This window comes from Blennius ocellaris (assembly GCF_963422515.1).
Source record: "Blennius ocellaris genome assembly, chromosome: 11".
NCBI classification, from domain to species: Eukaryota; Metazoa; Chordata; class Actinopteri; order Blenniiformes; family Blenniidae; genus Blennius; species Blennius ocellaris.
Window position 1 is genome coordinate 12298724 of NC_137660.1, and position 16412 is coordinate 12315135.

Sequence of the window (16412 nt, forward strand, 5' to 3'; positions counted from 1 at the left end):
GCCAGTACGAAGCAAGAAAAAAAACCAAACATACAAAAAAAATAAAAAAAATAGAACGCTATTATAAATAAGCATCATTTTGGGGGCGGTTATCCAGAACTCTGAAGGAAGGGCTAACTTTGGCTCATGTTAAATGTTAAAGCTGCCTCAGGGAGCAGCAGAAAGACAGCAAGTCTGCCAATTTCTTTCAAACTGTGATATTACAGTCATTATAGAAATCAGTTCCTTTTGCATCTCACTGCCAAAAGTCGCGGTGTTATTTCCCACACTTCTGCTGTTATCTATCAGACAAGGGTATGACATCCCTCCTCTGTACTTTATCAGCACCCCTGCTCTGTTGGCCTGTCCTTAATCTTATCTCTACCTACAAAGAAAAGAGATAATACCCCAGTTAGGGAGTGACGACTGTTTAAAATAAGAGCCAGACCAGTGGCAGACTGCAATCTTGGCTGGCAAGAGCACAGTGAACGTTTCAGAGCCACTTCTCCTTTCACTCTGCCAGAAACCACCAGCTTCACCACCTCCTCTGCATTTTGTGTTTTAATGAGAAACACCGGCACACACTGACCTCAGCATAGGTGGAAGTAATTGGGAGTGGCCGGGGTCGCATTCAGACGGTGTTAAGCTTGCCATGGAGAGACGGTGCAGTACAGTCCCTTTGAAGCTCAACAAAGCCTGTCTTGCCACGTCTGTGTCAATCTGCAGAGGGCCACTAACAACAAGCCAAGCAGACTGAGGCCCGCTCGGTGGGACTCGGAGGATTTGAGCGTCAACACAACAGTGGAAACTTCTTAAAAGTGGCAAAGCTTTCAACAGGAGTACTAATATTCGGGGCTTTTTTCCCCCTGAAGGTTAATAGACTTCTCCAACATGAAGCTGCGGGGTGAAGTGAATTAACACTGATTTATTGGTCAGAAACAAGATTTTATTGTACCCTGTGAAAACCCACCTTTCAATTGATATGCGAGCATGTCGCTTTACAGCCAAACATGAGAAAGAAATCACTATACCGTGCCAAGAGTAGAGTAAAATCAAGGTAAAGCTGTAAATGTAAGAGCATAAATAATCAAAGTAAATAAATAAAACCTTTTTAAAACATAAATACATATTTTCACAAAAACAATATTGAATAATCTTGACTGAAAGTGAAAAATGTAGCACAACGAGCTGCCTTTTTCCCCACTCTGCTGCCCTGAAGGAGCCAGAATCATGCACGCTGAACGGATATATGACGGACGACTCATCTTTATCAGACTTTATCTTACAGCTTCAAGTGCCTCTGAAAAATTTAGAATGATCCCATATACTTTTGATTTGCTCCACATCAACTGAAACATTTCAATCCCCTTTGTTTTATTGTTAAATATATGAGCCCATAAGTCCTGAAAATAAAAAAAATATTTCAGCAAACATTTTTCATTACCTTAGATCAGATGTTTTTCCTACTTTATTTTAAATAGATGTTATAATTAGTACAATTAAAACTTAAAAAAAAACAAGAGTGGAAATTGCTGTCAAAATATTAAACCTTTGAATGATATTCTAAGTTTTTGAGATGCACCTTTATATTTACACAAGAGCAAAAGGTAGCTTGTTAGTTTTACCGTGTAAATACCTAAATGTGCAGCATGTAGTGCATCCCTTTTGTATGAATATAAGCTGAACCTCGCAGTTTGTCGAGTAAAAAAATAATTAAATGTAACATAACATAACATAACATAACATAACATAACATAACATAACATAACCCTGATCATTTTCCAAGTTTAGACCCTGTCGCATAAACCATTTTCTGTAAATACTAAACATATAAAACACGTTTTGCAACTGGAAGGTAAATGTGTATCACAAGTGTTTGTAATAAAAATGGTGTGAAGATTTGAGCCTTCATACGATTCCCACAACTCCACTGGGATGATTTGGTGCATCCTTGGGGTCCGAACACATGAGGTGCTGGAGCTTTGAAATCTGGGACAATTTGTCAAGAGAGGAGGGGCCAGTGTCCGTAGGAGCAGCAGACGTCACCTCCAGTTTGATTTCTGGAAAGGTCTGGTTGGGGTAGATGGCCTTCAGGTGCTCTTCAAACAGCTCCCCACACTTCCTTCGTTTTGAGGCCATTTCGGAGTCAGACTGGCATGGAAGACAAGTCAAACAGTAGGAAAAAAAAAAGAACATTATCAAGTGTTCAGTGAAGTAAAACACTTTCTTTTTTTGAAGAAGAAGAAGAAGAATTGTTTGTGCGCAGTACCTCACTGAGCAGCGCTTTGTTTCCAAAGACGAGCCGAATGTCTGACACAAACTCTGCAGAGCTTTGGTAACACAGGCTCTGCTCAGCCTCCAGACGTTTTTTCACAGTGGAGAGATTCACTGATCCCTTTATAGTCGGCCTGTTTCTAGCACATACCTACAGTATTTAGAAAGGGAGAGATAATAAAACAATGAAACTTCATGAGCAGGCGTAAAATGAAAATCCACCGGTATTACACACGAGCACTGAACAGAAAAGATTGTGGGTTATTGCACCATATTTTGTCAGGACTTATAATGAATCATGGTCAATTTCAACACTCTGATTTAAGTGCTGCACTGCCACGCGCTATACGTTCTGTGATATACAGGAGACAAAGTGTCATTCTTAATGTTTTCTCCTGCAGTATTTCATGTAACATTGAAGGTTTTGTGCCAGCAGCAGAATCATTTGCATATTTCTTGTGCTATTTCTGTTTATTTTATTATTACTATTTCTCTGTTGTGGCCAATAACCACTGCACATTACATGTAATTAAAATTTCAATTACTGTAACTCCCCGTGACACTAATCCCAGCAAAATATTATTTTATGCTCTCACCGAGGGGGATGCAGATTCTTGGAAATCTGAGCTGAACTTGGTGCAAAACAAGAGCAGCAACAGCCTCTCGCACTTCTGCAATGTGAGGAAACACAGACATTTGACTTGATGCCAAAAATGAGATAAAATAGTGAAGTACACAGGATGTTTATTTATGAGCTGTTAATAATTTCATAACAGTATTCAGGAGTATTCACAATACTGCCAACAGTAGTGGAATTACAGTAACACTTTATAACAACACTTGTATAACAAGTCGCTTCAAACATTTCTATCAATGATCTGCTTTGTGTTTTGGTTTTATAGTTTTTATGTGGTTTTATATAGCACCTTGCTCAACTCATGTATTCAAATTTGCTCCTTACATAGATTGATTGACTTGCAGCTCTCAAATCACTTTAAAATATATCAACTTGGCAATAACAAAAACAAGAGGATCTCGTGAGCTTGATCTACCAACGGAAAATACTACTTGCAATGTGTATGTAATCCAGCCTCAAACCTCTCTTGAAATCATACATTTACCTATTGATTTTCGCAAACCTTTGCAAACGTTGCCCAGCAAAGTAGCAAAACATTTATTTTGTTCACGCTGGACCTTTCACCCCTTGTTCAGGAAACGTGTCTGTTCTGTTGATTTTCAGGCTCACCTCAATAAACATGACCTCCCAATGAGTGTGCTGAGCTACTGAGGATCCAGTGAGGAAGCCTGGGACAACTGCTTTTATAATCAACCACTCACAGTAAAAATGTGTCAATGACCATGAATGAGTGACTTCAGTTCGACTAACAAAATGAATTCTCTTCACTATTATTTTACGAATTGCCTGAGTAATTTAGCACTTTTCAAATTCGTTTTAGTTTAACAAAAAAAAAGGCCATATGATAGTTGATAAAATGTTACCAAAAGAGAAACCACTGACTCTTTTCTCTACGGGGCAAAGTCCACCTTCAGGATCCGTCTCAGTCTTCACAGTCTTGGCTTCAGGTTTGCTTTCAACCTTGCAGTCGTACTCCATCTCAGGCACTATCAGGTCACGGCAGAAAGAGCAAAACCATTCCCCACTGAAACACAGACAGTCCGGAGAGTCAGTTGGCAGGAGCATGCATCAAAACGCACACGGTGTGGCTGTCAGATGAAAACCTCACACCTCCGAAATGTGAAACAACTTGTCAAAAGAAGCCTAACTGTCGTGTTTTCACATTCCACAGAGGGCCACAAGTTGTTGATTCCGGTATAAACATGAGAATGAAAAGACATGAGATCTGGGTTTTCATCTGAGACCAGCAATGAAGACATTTTTGACAAAGCTTGCCTGGGAGATTTGAGAAGCGATGGAACGTGGCAAGTCAGATGAAAAACTTTGAGACACTTGTGGCAGGTCAACAAGCCTCCACCCCTCTGACACGCGGCACACAGGACTTCAGTTTGATCCGCCCGCCGGTCCTCTCCCTCTGATGGAGTGTGACATAGAGGTTTGGCCCGACTCTGGTTCAAGGGACTGCTGGGGGGCTGCGAGGCTGAACGAGGGGGTGGGAACATTTTTCCTTCACCTTGGGAACTGATTTTTAGTTGGTCATTCGTGCTGTCAGGGAGGCTGGCTGTTCGACTGGCATGTGCCTGAAATCCAAAAACAAAGAGAAAGACGTAAAAAAAAAAATATACTGCAACTGATACATAATAAAATAACTCACTCACATCGAGGGGAACTTTTATTTAAAACAGACTGAAGCCTGAATCGACCAACAGCCAAGTTGCATTCAGGGAGTTAAAGAGGTCATTTTCCTGGATGCTTGGTAGTTGAGCCTCACATGTTTTGACCTATAGGGGCCCAGGTCTGGAGCTCGGTGTAGTGGTGAGACACTCAATGCAGGAATGCCCCCAGTTCAAGTTGGAGTTGGGATTCTGGATCTGTCAGTGAGGTTTTCTCCAAGTTCTCAGGTTTTCAAAAATATGCATTTGAGGTTAGTGACTCCAACTTGTCCGTATGCGAGTGGTGTTGTGTCTGCCTCTCGATGTTTATCTTGTGATGTACTGGTGACCAATTCACCTCTGCCTTCATCCATAATCAGTTGAGATCAGCTCTTGGACTGCGCAGCCGAGTTGAGTAGAGAATGGAAAAAGATGGCAAAGATGAACAGTCTTGCTTACACACTATTGCTAATAGATTTAAATAAGGATCAAACTCCCATAAATATAAAAACAGCAGACTAGATCTACATTTTCATGGTCAGTTCAGCGTTGCCGAATGTTGCTTTACCACGTGAATATATGCAATAGCTTTTACAGATTTTAGAGTGAGGCCCATTTTACATAAATGAACTGACTATCGGTAATGATCACACTTGTTATTTTGGTCTGACAGAAATGAACAAGTTCAAGTGTAGTCTGTTTGTGGAAGTGAGATGAATAAACCAATTCACATTCATTTATTTATGCAATACTGATTGAACTGTGATATCATCAGTGCATCATGTCCTTACATAACTGCTGTCGTCATCCGGCTCATCTTTGATAACAATGACCGGCCCTGGAGACGACCTCCGTCTCCTCTTGACAGCAGAGCCCACCGACCCGTTAGCCTGCTGTGTTTCTTCAGGCTTCCAAGATAAAGCTCTGAAGTTGGGAGCACATCAAAAGTAAATTGAAGCAAAATTCACCGGAGACAACAGTAATAATACACAAGAGGAGAGAGAATCTGCTTGTGCGAGTGTATTTATACTCATGAACAGCTGTGTCCTTACCCAGGTTTTTCCTCCTGGGATACAGCAGTGTACCCTGGGGAGTTTTGAAAGCCTTGCAACGGAGAGACATTTAAATGAGTTCCATAAACGTTACCAACCACACACATATTCTGCCAGGCACTACAGACGTACCATTTCTGGCTTGCAAAGAAGGAGGTAGGCTCTGAGTATAGTTTGGCTTCACCATGTATAATGAACCAACTGAATCGTTCCTCCTGTTCACATACGTGGACTCCATCTAAACACAGCAATGCCTATTATTTCCAGAATCGTTGACATTGTGCAAACAGTATTCAGGGCTCACCATCACCTACCACTTGTCGTGACTGTGACAAACTGATGCCAGTGTTGCTTGGCAGTGGCGGCACATGTGGAAACAGAGGCGAAGGTCCGTCCAAAGGTTTGGTTTGGTAGCTGGAGCTGCTCCCCATCATCCTCACATGATGCTACACACAATGAAGGAAAAAGACAGAAATATGAAAAAATAAATTATCATTGTTTTAGAGCGACACTGCTGTCAGTCTGAGCATGTCTGCCTCTTGCCGGCTGCGTGGGTTGATTCCCCTTGAGAAAACCCTGAGCCTTAAGCAAAATACTGGGAAGTTTTTAGGCTGATCCATGCAGGAGTCATAGTTTTGAATTGTTGTTGTGTTCACGTAAAGAAAGGCACGCAATTTAGTCAATGAAACGATTAAACATCCACACCTTTGCAGGTCAGCCCCAGAAATATTAGTCGGTTAAACCAATCAGTGTTTAATTCAAATTAATGTAGAAGGCTGTTTAACCGTCATGCAACAGACACCATAGCATGTTTGACTCAGAAGCTCATGACAAAAATAACCTCACAAGGCATGCTTCCACTTAACTTTGTTGAACATAAATGCTTCAGGAAGTAAATAGAGAACGTGCAAACGTCAGATTTTTTATGAGTTTTCAATTTTCAGACGAGCCACCAAGTCAAAACCAGTTGATAGGAACATCCCTTGTAATAATACCTCCTCAATGAGCTGTGAAACATAGAAAATACTCACATACGGCCATTGCTTATCAAGTTATTTACTGGTTAAATGAAATGGATGAGATTTCAAACCAGGATTAATATTTCCAACGATGCATTTTTTAATAGTAAGGCAGATCTCATTGTTTTGTTATCCCTCGAGGACACTGCCATCAATAATTAATTTTACTAAAGTTCAAAGAGATGTAAATGATGTTTCTCATTATGTCAAATTTTCATTTTAGCGTGAACATTACATTTGTTTTTATCAAAATGATTTTACACTTCGTGCTGCTAAAGTAACAGCAAAACACGACAGGGAGCAGTCAGTTTTCTGAAGTAAGAAAGATAAGCACTGCAGGACACAATATATAACTCAGCCTGCTTTGAAAAATGATCTGAAATATTTTCAAACTTATAATGTGCAAAAAACATGCAGACGTTTCATTATTATGACTTTTTCCTGCAGCTGTAACATCTTGTTCACATCAGCATGATAACTTATCGTGCAACTTCACACAGTAGTATTTCCATGTGAATCATTGTACACTGTAAAGCAAGCGCCAAAACATCCCGGGAACTAGACTAAACAAGTTGGATGGAAAGATAATATCGAGCCCTTCTTATGGAATTTGAGTCCTGTTTTGTAGGTTGGCTGTCGTTGCACTGCAGATGTATCTGGTTTGCAATGATTTGGAATCATAAACTAAAGACAAAAATCCCTCCTGACAAGGAAAGATATAAATTGGCCAGGATGTGAAGGCTGTCAGCTCTATTTAGGACAATGCCATCTGCTGTCGCTGCATGTTAAGAGGGCTTGTCACTCAAAAGGACGCGAGCACACACACACAGACACACAAGCATGCTCACACACAGAAGCACACAGTGACCTGGGGAGAAAATCCAGGGCTTGGCAAGCTGCTCGTTGGGCTGACGTGGTTGGGTGGAGGTGCCATGAACCTGCGACCTGGCTGAGGGGGCATGCTCTGGGAAGGAGAGCCCCCCTGGAGGGGCGCCAGGACTGTCCGTGGTAGTCTGACACTCTGGTACCATGTCCAGGGTGGAGGAGGAGGCTGGGGCTGCCAGTGGGGCTGAGGGTTCAGCTTGTCCACCTGCATCTGGAGCTGAGCCAGGGTGCTGTTGGGACCTCCTAGGGCCAAGCTGTGGGGTGAGCCTGAGGGGCCTTGGGAAGGGTGGGTGAGTTGGTGAGGGAAACCCTGAAAACCACCCAGCTGGTGGCCTGGCACACTCTCCACCACTAAAGAGCCTGAGGGGAAACACACACAGAAAAGCCGTGAGCAGAATGAGCAGTGATACTGTGAGAAAAGTCCATCGACCTGTCAGGAGTAGAAGGTTTAGGGGAAAAAAAGTAGAGGTGAGTTGTGGAAATGATGTTGGGTAAAAATGAAGCTGATGACATTTATACATCGAGCTGCATTATAAATATTGATGTTGACACCACACACAAATAAAGAAGTTCTCCTTGTTACTTGTTTCTGATGCAGGTCATTATATACATGCATTTTTAGGCTTATTGTGTGAAAAGCTGTGTTTTGCTTGCACGAGTTGTGAAAACTGCTCCCATTCATCTGGGTTGGAGCATCAAGTAAATGACGTTGCTTGGATGCAATGTTATTTTCTGGAAAAGAGTTTGGCACATTTTTAGATGTATTCGAATAAGTGAGTAAAGCAAAAGAATAGAGTGAGAAAAAAAACTATGATTTGAAGGTAATCTTATACAACACGGTGATGTGTTGAATTTAGTGCTCCAGTTTGACAGGAAGAAGACCTCCAGTTCAAATCCAGGCTTAGACTGCTTAATATTAATTCAAGATCAGACTTTCTAGCTTAAAATCACTCTTTCGAGAAAATGTATCTTACTGTGGGCGTTCCCGCTAAGCTCTTAAAGAACCATCACTGGAATAAAAGCATTCCCTGGCTTAAATAAACTTCAGTTTTGTCGTTTAATTTTCTGGATTTGACACTTTTTGTGCGCAACCTTCAAGCATGATCCCCGTATTGCTACATACATTTAATTACCTTAATTTTAGTATGGATATTTTTGTACTGAAGTAAGCACACTTGATTGAATATTATACATGTATTTATTTTGTAAAATGCTCGAATTCTGTGTGTCATTCATCTAAACTAATTCATTATTATTGTACTCATTTTTCTTGTTTTGTTAAATAATGACTATTCAGTTTAGAAAAAATATGATTGGAATCAATAAAGAAGCTAAAACCAAATGACGTTTAAGGTTTTTACTCTACATTACTTAAAGAACATTTCATCAAAATTGGCAATATTTATTTCAAACTATCAACCTGGCCTGGATTTGCAAAGTAAAACTCAAATAGAATGCAACCGCAGTAATATGCTCACTTGATGAATACATCACTACACCACCGATTCAAATCGTAAGCTCAGCTACTATCTTATGGCAGAAAAAATGTTGCACACATGAAGCAGTAAAATGTTGAGGAGATAATTGTATTAATATAATCAAAAACTATAATAAAAAAATGAAGTGTACATTCGTGACAACATACTTCAGGATACTTTTTCGTATCTTACCGAGATCGACATTCGAGGACCAGTAGGAGGCTCGACACTGAAAGCGCACAGTGCTCTGTGGTACAAACGAGACGCTGCATTTTGCCCGCAGGAGGTTTCCGATCTGAAACAGAATCTGCAACAGAAGGAGGACATTAATAATTTTCAGAGGAGGACACTTGGGCTTTGCAAGAAGGCATATGGTTCCACTTCATTGCATTCAACACGGTTATAACCAGGCTGCTGGAGCCGAGCAGAGTCTCCGACGAGGAAAACACAATGTGATGAGATGCTGTCGAGTGAAAACAATGATCGGACAAAGCCTCACCAAACGTTTACAGTACAAGAGTGCCGTGCCGCCGTTCCTGGCTGTGGCCCATTTGGTGAAGCTGATGACATGATCCAGGTGTCTGGACAAATAACCAATGTCTTCCTGTTGTTTTCTCAGGACGCTCTCATGATCCTTGGTTACAGACTGGAAAACAAGAACATCTGAAATGTGTGGTGCTTGAACAGCTTGAGGAGATGCACTCCGAGCTTCAGGGGCAGAACATCAAGTGAGTGTGCGGCCAGGCAACACCATGAGAATCCATTTTCACTGTATTTTTGCAAGATACAATAGGATGTGGTACCTCAAGTTGATTAAGAAGCATCTTGCCCTTTTTGTTTATCTCCAGAATCAAACTGCAGACGGATTTCTTGATTTCATTATGAACCGACGTACGGTTCTGATCAACCTGAACCAGCCTGCAATAGACACAAAACAACTATCAGGTCACTGATGCACCCATTTTTATTTCATTTGTTTGAAACAGGGACAGTGAACAAAGGATTACACCAGATATGGAGAGTAAAAATGCACATTTTAATTGGCTGTGTGAGAATTATACTAAATTACACTATAGTTGAAGTCCTACTGTACAATGAATCACAATGACATTAATTAAAATGGTGTTAATTCAAGCAGTCTCTTATTATCCTGATTTGTTCCAATATATATATTCCAGGTGATGGGAGGAGCTAAAAGTAATGCATCTAATATAAAAAAAGAGACACAAGATAAGGTCATTGAGGTTTCAAAGTTTGTATTTCGCAATAAAATTGCAGTCAAGATACAAATTTGTTTTTTTATTTCGTACCTTAGGAGAAAAAGTAAAGAGTCTCTCTACAGGCAGGAAGTGACTTTAATAGGAGTCAGTAAAGTTCGTTATTGCAACACGCAACGTAGAAGTGGTTTCGTTTCAGGCTGGATATCCTTCCTGCTGCAACCGGCGTTTCAATATAGATTGGAGGTGTTCAAACTACAAACCACAGGCCAACCAATGCCCAGTGTTTATTTTTAATTGGCCAACAGCAAGTTCCAAAAATATGAATGCAAATGGCCGACACATTGAATTTGCTTTTAGTTTTGACGCCGATAGGTCAGAGGTCATCAAACATTCTGAAACTAGTGTTGCTTCAAGGCTACCAAGTAATACAAAGGGTTATTTTGACTAAAACCTTCCTGAATAATTTTAAATCGTGTTGTTCTGAATGCTGAGAACTGTTTTGAGAAGATGCCCTCACAGCCCCGAGTGAGTTTCTCAACAAGTCTACTGAAAGAATAATTGTAAAATTAAACATTGGAGGACAGTAAGAACAAAGTGTGCAAAATGTCAGTCATATACTCCCCCTCTATTGCCGTTCATATAGTTCTCTGAATGTGCCCCTCAGTGAAAAAAAAAGTTTGGACACAACTTATTATTCTTATAAGTATTATTATATAAATTGCTGTTCAAACCCCCACGGCTCACACTAGTTTTCTGAAATAGGACCTACTGTGTAGCAAATTACATATTTCTCGAAATCGTCTCTCGAGATGAGGGTTATATCGTCTCGCAGTGTGGCTTTTTCCTCAAGCAGTGATCGTTTCTTCATGCTTGTGGAGGAGTGGAAGACATACCCATTATTTATGGAGTTGGAGACTTCCTCAATCAGTTTCTTCTTCTCCTGCAGCTGATGGGTCATGCTCTCCATGTGTTGTTTGTGGTTCTTGTAAGCATCCTCAAGGAACTGATAACTAATAAAACAAAAACATCACTGAGTCAACACACATACATACAAAAATACATCTTTTGTTTTTGCAAAATACTCTCCAACTGGCTTTTATTTATTTATTTATGACACGCATCACATAAACAGAACCATATGAATTTCTCATAAATATGTAATTCTCACACTGGCATTAGAAGAATTTAATCTTCGTTTTTGTGTTAATTTTGACGTACTTGTGATCTTTGTGCTTCACGAGCTGGCAGTCTCGACAGGTAAGCAAGTCGCAGGTCTCACAGAACAGTTTCAGAGGCTCCTGTTTGTGGATGTCACAGAACATGGGCCTGTGAGTTGACGCGCTGTGGACCTCTGCAAAACAACAAAATGTCCATCAATTACATGTCCAGTCATTCATTCATTTATACTCACTTTGGATCATTTTGTCCATTTGTTGAAGAGGTGAAAGGTGTCGAACCACAGTTATTTGAAGTCTTAAAAGAGTTTGTGCTCTGAACATATAGAAATCTATAATAATAATATTGGTAGCTAAATATTCCATCACTTTAAATAAATCATGGGCCCCGATCCTATAATAACCCGTCCCGTCGTCATGGTAACAGCAAGACTATTCCGCAGGTGATGCGGAGAGAACAAAGTGAGGTGAGGACACAGGTTAGAGCACCTTGCGATATGGCCGTCCTCTGTCTAATGACGTGGTCCTTGGTGAATTTGACTCGCTGGTGGGCTTCCACACAGGTGGCACAAAGGTACTCCACACAGTCCACACAGAAGCCAGCCGCTTCAGTGTTGTCATCGCAGGTCATGCAGAGCTACGGAGAGATGAGGAGGGCATGATGAACTCATCTTAGTGTGGGAAACAGGCTAGAAATCCAGTTCACATTAGAGGATGCCGGGTTTTTTTTTTCTTCCAGTTTGATGAGGAATATGGAACGAATCCCCATTTCCTGTAAGAAACATCAAGACACAGAAGCAGCAGGTCCAAGGAGCTGCAACTCCGAAATGTTACTCTGACAGTGGAAACCCTCAGGGCACCGATTTAACTTGCTCACCCTCTAGGAATATATTATAGTCGTTGCTAGGAGTGCAGAGAGCACTGGAGATTTCGTCTAATTTTACATTGCTTGAAATGCACTAAATTCCAAGAAAAACAATAAAATAGAGTAGCAAGAGGACAACATTTAGCTTCTCGAGCCACCAAAGCAAAATTTATATAAATAAGACAATATAAGACATATAAATCACACAAATTTAAAGAAAAGTGTTTGTTAAAGATATACACCGCGTATACATATATATATATATATTTTTTTTTTTACTATAGCTCAGGTGGTAGAGCAAGTCGCCTTCTATTCCCAGGGTAGCTGGTTTGATCCCCAATCTTCTCCTGTCCATATGTCGAGGTGTCCTGAGGCTAGACACTGAACAAATTGCTCCCAGTGGAAGTTGAGCAGCCGTCACTGTCTGTGTGTGTTTGTCTATTTCACTCATAGTGTAAAGAACCTTGAGAATGCTGAAGTAATGAAAATGCGCATTAAAATCAAGTACTATTGGTTACTTTTTTAATTGCATGATCAATAGCCATCATTTGATTCAATACACTTGAATAAAAATATATAAGTCATTGTCTCATAAATAACTTATTCCACTGTGGGATATGATGCAGACATTTAAAATGTTTCAATTAGAAATAACTTTGCTATCAAATGCAACTTTCAACACAAGATTTTGGTAGATTTTAAGGTGTATATTGTACTTAGATATAAGGACAAATGCTATGTAATAAATGTTGTTTTGCAATTCCAATATGACTTGGATGTAATAATAAACACACTTTACCAAGATGGTGCCAATGTCTTTGTGCTTTGGGAATTAGTACTTCCAAATAACTGTGCTTTTTTGTTTCTTAGACACAATTTTAACCCAAAGCAACTGCACTCATTTGTTTCTTTTTTTTTTTTTTTAATTGATCACCTGTGAGAGGCATTGGGAGTCACCCCAAACATCAAATCAACACTGATGAGTCTCAGATGTTACGTTTATGCCGCCGATACCAAAAAGGGACACATACAAGCTTTAGATGTGCAAAAGTCATAAAGTGCAGGGGACTATCAGTAGCCGTCAAAACAGATGGGAATGTGGGGGAGAAAGTGTGGTCATCCCGACTGTCTGTCTGGCCCTGACGGCAAAATAGAAGCATTGACGTTCAGAGGAGCAAAATTCAAATGAATTAATCATCTCCGATCTTGCTTGACCAAGCTCTGTCGTAGCAGTTTCTGAGGATAGTTTGTTAAGCGACGTCTCCTGATCAATAGCGTACACTGGTTTATTATGTGCACTTGATGCTCCAGCTCTTGCGTCGCATGTCTCACAGGAGCTTCAGCAAGAGTTTCAGCAGCTTCAGCGTCTGCAGGCTGGGACTTCCCCTCACATGATGGTGAAGGTGAAACATTCTATATGAAAACACAGAGATGTCAAACTATTTTAATATATGTACAATCACTAGTTAATACCATAGGGAGAGACAGAAAAGAGTCTCAAAAAGTCTTAAATAACACTCCAACCCACACTGTGGATCTGCTTTTCACAATTAAAGTGATAGCATATGTGTTTTTCCCAACAGTTTCCCTCAACAAGAGGCGAGGCCCGCATCCAAACTTTGGAAGTAGCAGACGTTTTTTTCCCCCCCTCAGCATTTGAGCAGTTTTTAGTTTACATTTTAAAGCGTTTAGTTCTTCCAGGCGGGATGACGATTCTTCCCGGCCTGGAGACTCAGCGACATCGGGTCATTATGGAGAGGTTGCACCAGATGTGCGCCAGATGTCGTTGGAAAGCAGCAAACAACTGTGGGTGGTGAACGCTGGCCTAAGCCTTCGGATCTTTCTAGGAGGTCTCCAAGTACAAAATAAATGCTTAAATCCATTCAAACAGTGAAACTTGTGTCAGGTTGATGTGCTCAAAGTTGACCTTCAATGACGGAAGTCGTTTGCGTTGAATAAAAATCCACTTTATCGTGCTCGTCAATAACACAAAATATAAACATTTGACATCGGAGCTGGAGAGGGGAGAGCCTCACTAGGCTTCAGTTATTTCTACATGTATATCAAATGCTGTTTCTTTAACAACTTTTGGGCGCAAACACCACTGTGCATCTTTGTCCTCCGCGCGTTTCTAACCCGAGTGAGTGAAATTGGACTGCCGAGGCCTCCATTTAAAGCCACACCCTGTGTGTGTGTGTGTGTGTGTGTGTGTGTGTGTGTGTGTGTGTGTGTGTGTGTGTGTGTGTGTGTGTGTGTGTGTGTGTGTGTGTGTGTGTGTGTGTGTGTGTGTGTGTGTGTGTGTGTGTGTGTGTGTGTGTGTGTGTGTGTGTGTGTGTGTGTGTGTGTGTGTGTGTGTGTGTGTGTGTGTGTGTGTGTGTGTGTGTGGTGGTCAAGGCCAGACAAACAAAGTTGGGGCAACCACCTTTTTCTCCCCCCTTCCCCATCCATTTTGATGGCTTACAAAAGACTCCTGCACTCTTGCACCTTACTTTACTTTTAGACCACTGAAGCTTGTATGCCTTTGTTTTCCCATCTTTCTTTTTTATCGCCATCATTAATAGGACCTCGACACGTGTTCCGATCAATACGTCTTAATCGTCCTTTTCTGTTGGAAAAAGGTTGAGCCACATTATGACCTCTTGAGCTTCAACACCATAAAACAATAAATTAGGTCATAAAACTCAACATCTGAGGGTCACAAATCTTAATTTGACATTTACGATCCCCCCCAATCTCTCTAATGTGTTCCCACCGGCATCATTTCAGTCATTTTTCCTTGATTTTACGCGTTTGTGACTTGTGGCTTGTTGCCACCATGTATGACGTGAAATGCCATTTGTTGTCACCACAATCTAGTAGTGTAATAGGGCTCCATTTAAACAGCCAAATATGTTGACATGCAGAGTATGAACGCATAAGGTATGGACCCACACACTTAAATATATGTAGATCTGCTGCAACGTTTAAATTCCAAATAATGAACATATATTTGCAGTGAATTGTGGATCCCGACCAGAAATAAACTCATAAAACGGCACCCGTGTCCGTACACTACTCAATCGCACTGGTGCAAGTGTAGTCCGTTACTTTCCCCCTGACAAAGTAGCCCTCAAATGGCAATCCACTTTCCGTGGCGCAAACCTGGACAGTCTTCTCCACTGTGCTGCTGGGAGCCTCAGCAGAGTCCTTTACGAAGACGTTGTCCATCACATCCACCTCCATGCACTCCTGCCTGCACACCGGGCAGCGGATCACATTGACTGGAATCAAAACAGATAAAGGGACACATCGTTCCACGTGTCGTACAATCAAAATTGAGTCCATAGCATGTGGGCTTACGTTGTGTGTTTATTTTTTATTTTTTTGTCTCCCTCGGATCCCCGCTCATTGTTTGTAAACAAAGTGACTCACGTGGTTTGATCGAGCTGTCAGCCTGGGAGTTTGGCGCCTCAGCGGTGGCCAGATTCCGCGAAGGTGAGGGCAAACACTTCCTGCAGAGGGAGTGCAGGCAGGGCAGAAGTTTGGGCTCCCTGCTGTGGAAGTTCAGCTGGCAGACGGGACAGGTATCCAGGTGATCCGGGTGGCTCGGTGCCGATCGCCCCTCTTGCACCGGCACGCTTTCCGCCTCGTTCTCAACGATGATCACGGCGGCATCCCCCGAATCCTGTTTCTCTCGGCACCCGGCCATTTCTTACGTGTCGGTGCTGGCTCTCTCCGCGCGCGCTCAAAGATGCGCCCACGCTCACGTGAGCCGTCGTTTTCCACGGAGCCCCTGCACGCGAAGCATCCCCCTCTCGACACGAGCGCAGTCTGTCCGGAGAACAATAGCACGCTCACGTCGCGTGTCGTGTTTGTGTGTGTGCGCGCGCGCCACATCGACTGAAGACCTGTTGGCGAGATAACGGTATAACCCACGTCTTCCGCGTCACGCTCCCGCGCAGCGGATGTTGCTCAGATTGCACCGCACGCGCACTTTGCGGCAAGCGAGAGGGGTGGGGTCAAAACACTGGCGTGCAGAGGAGAGACAGGGTGCAGGGGCGGGGGACCAGGGATCTCCCTCCCTGATCCTCCAGTTGGTTATTATTTTGTCGACTCTCTCTTTGTAACGATGTGTATTTCGGTACTTTTCCCACTCCCAGCATCATTATGAGGTTTTATCTGAGCTGTAGTGGAGTG

General features: G+C 41.8%; 1 protein-coding gene across 1 annotated transcript; it reads right to left on the reverse strand.

The window, feature by feature from the left end:
* Positions 1–1887: 1887 nt before the first annotated feature.
* Positions 1888–15924, reverse strand: LOC308136999 (transcription intermediary factor 1-alpha-like; the record flags this gene model as incomplete). Its single annotated transcript, XM_080505555.1, has 18 exons — positions 1888–2130; positions 2249–2404; positions 2850–2924; positions 3773–3914; positions 4166–4470; positions 5334–5466; positions 5595–5646; positions 5727–5832; positions 5909–6040; positions 7482–7858; positions 9169–9283; positions 9476–9622; positions 9780–9894; positions 11090–11206; positions 11415–11547; positions 11861–12008; positions 15378–15496; positions 15648–15924. 18 exons carry the CDS (start codon positions 15922–15924, stop codon positions 1888–1890), a joined length of 2892 nt encoding a protein of 963 aa, XP_080361681.1.
* Positions 15925–16412: the final 488 nt, after the last annotated feature.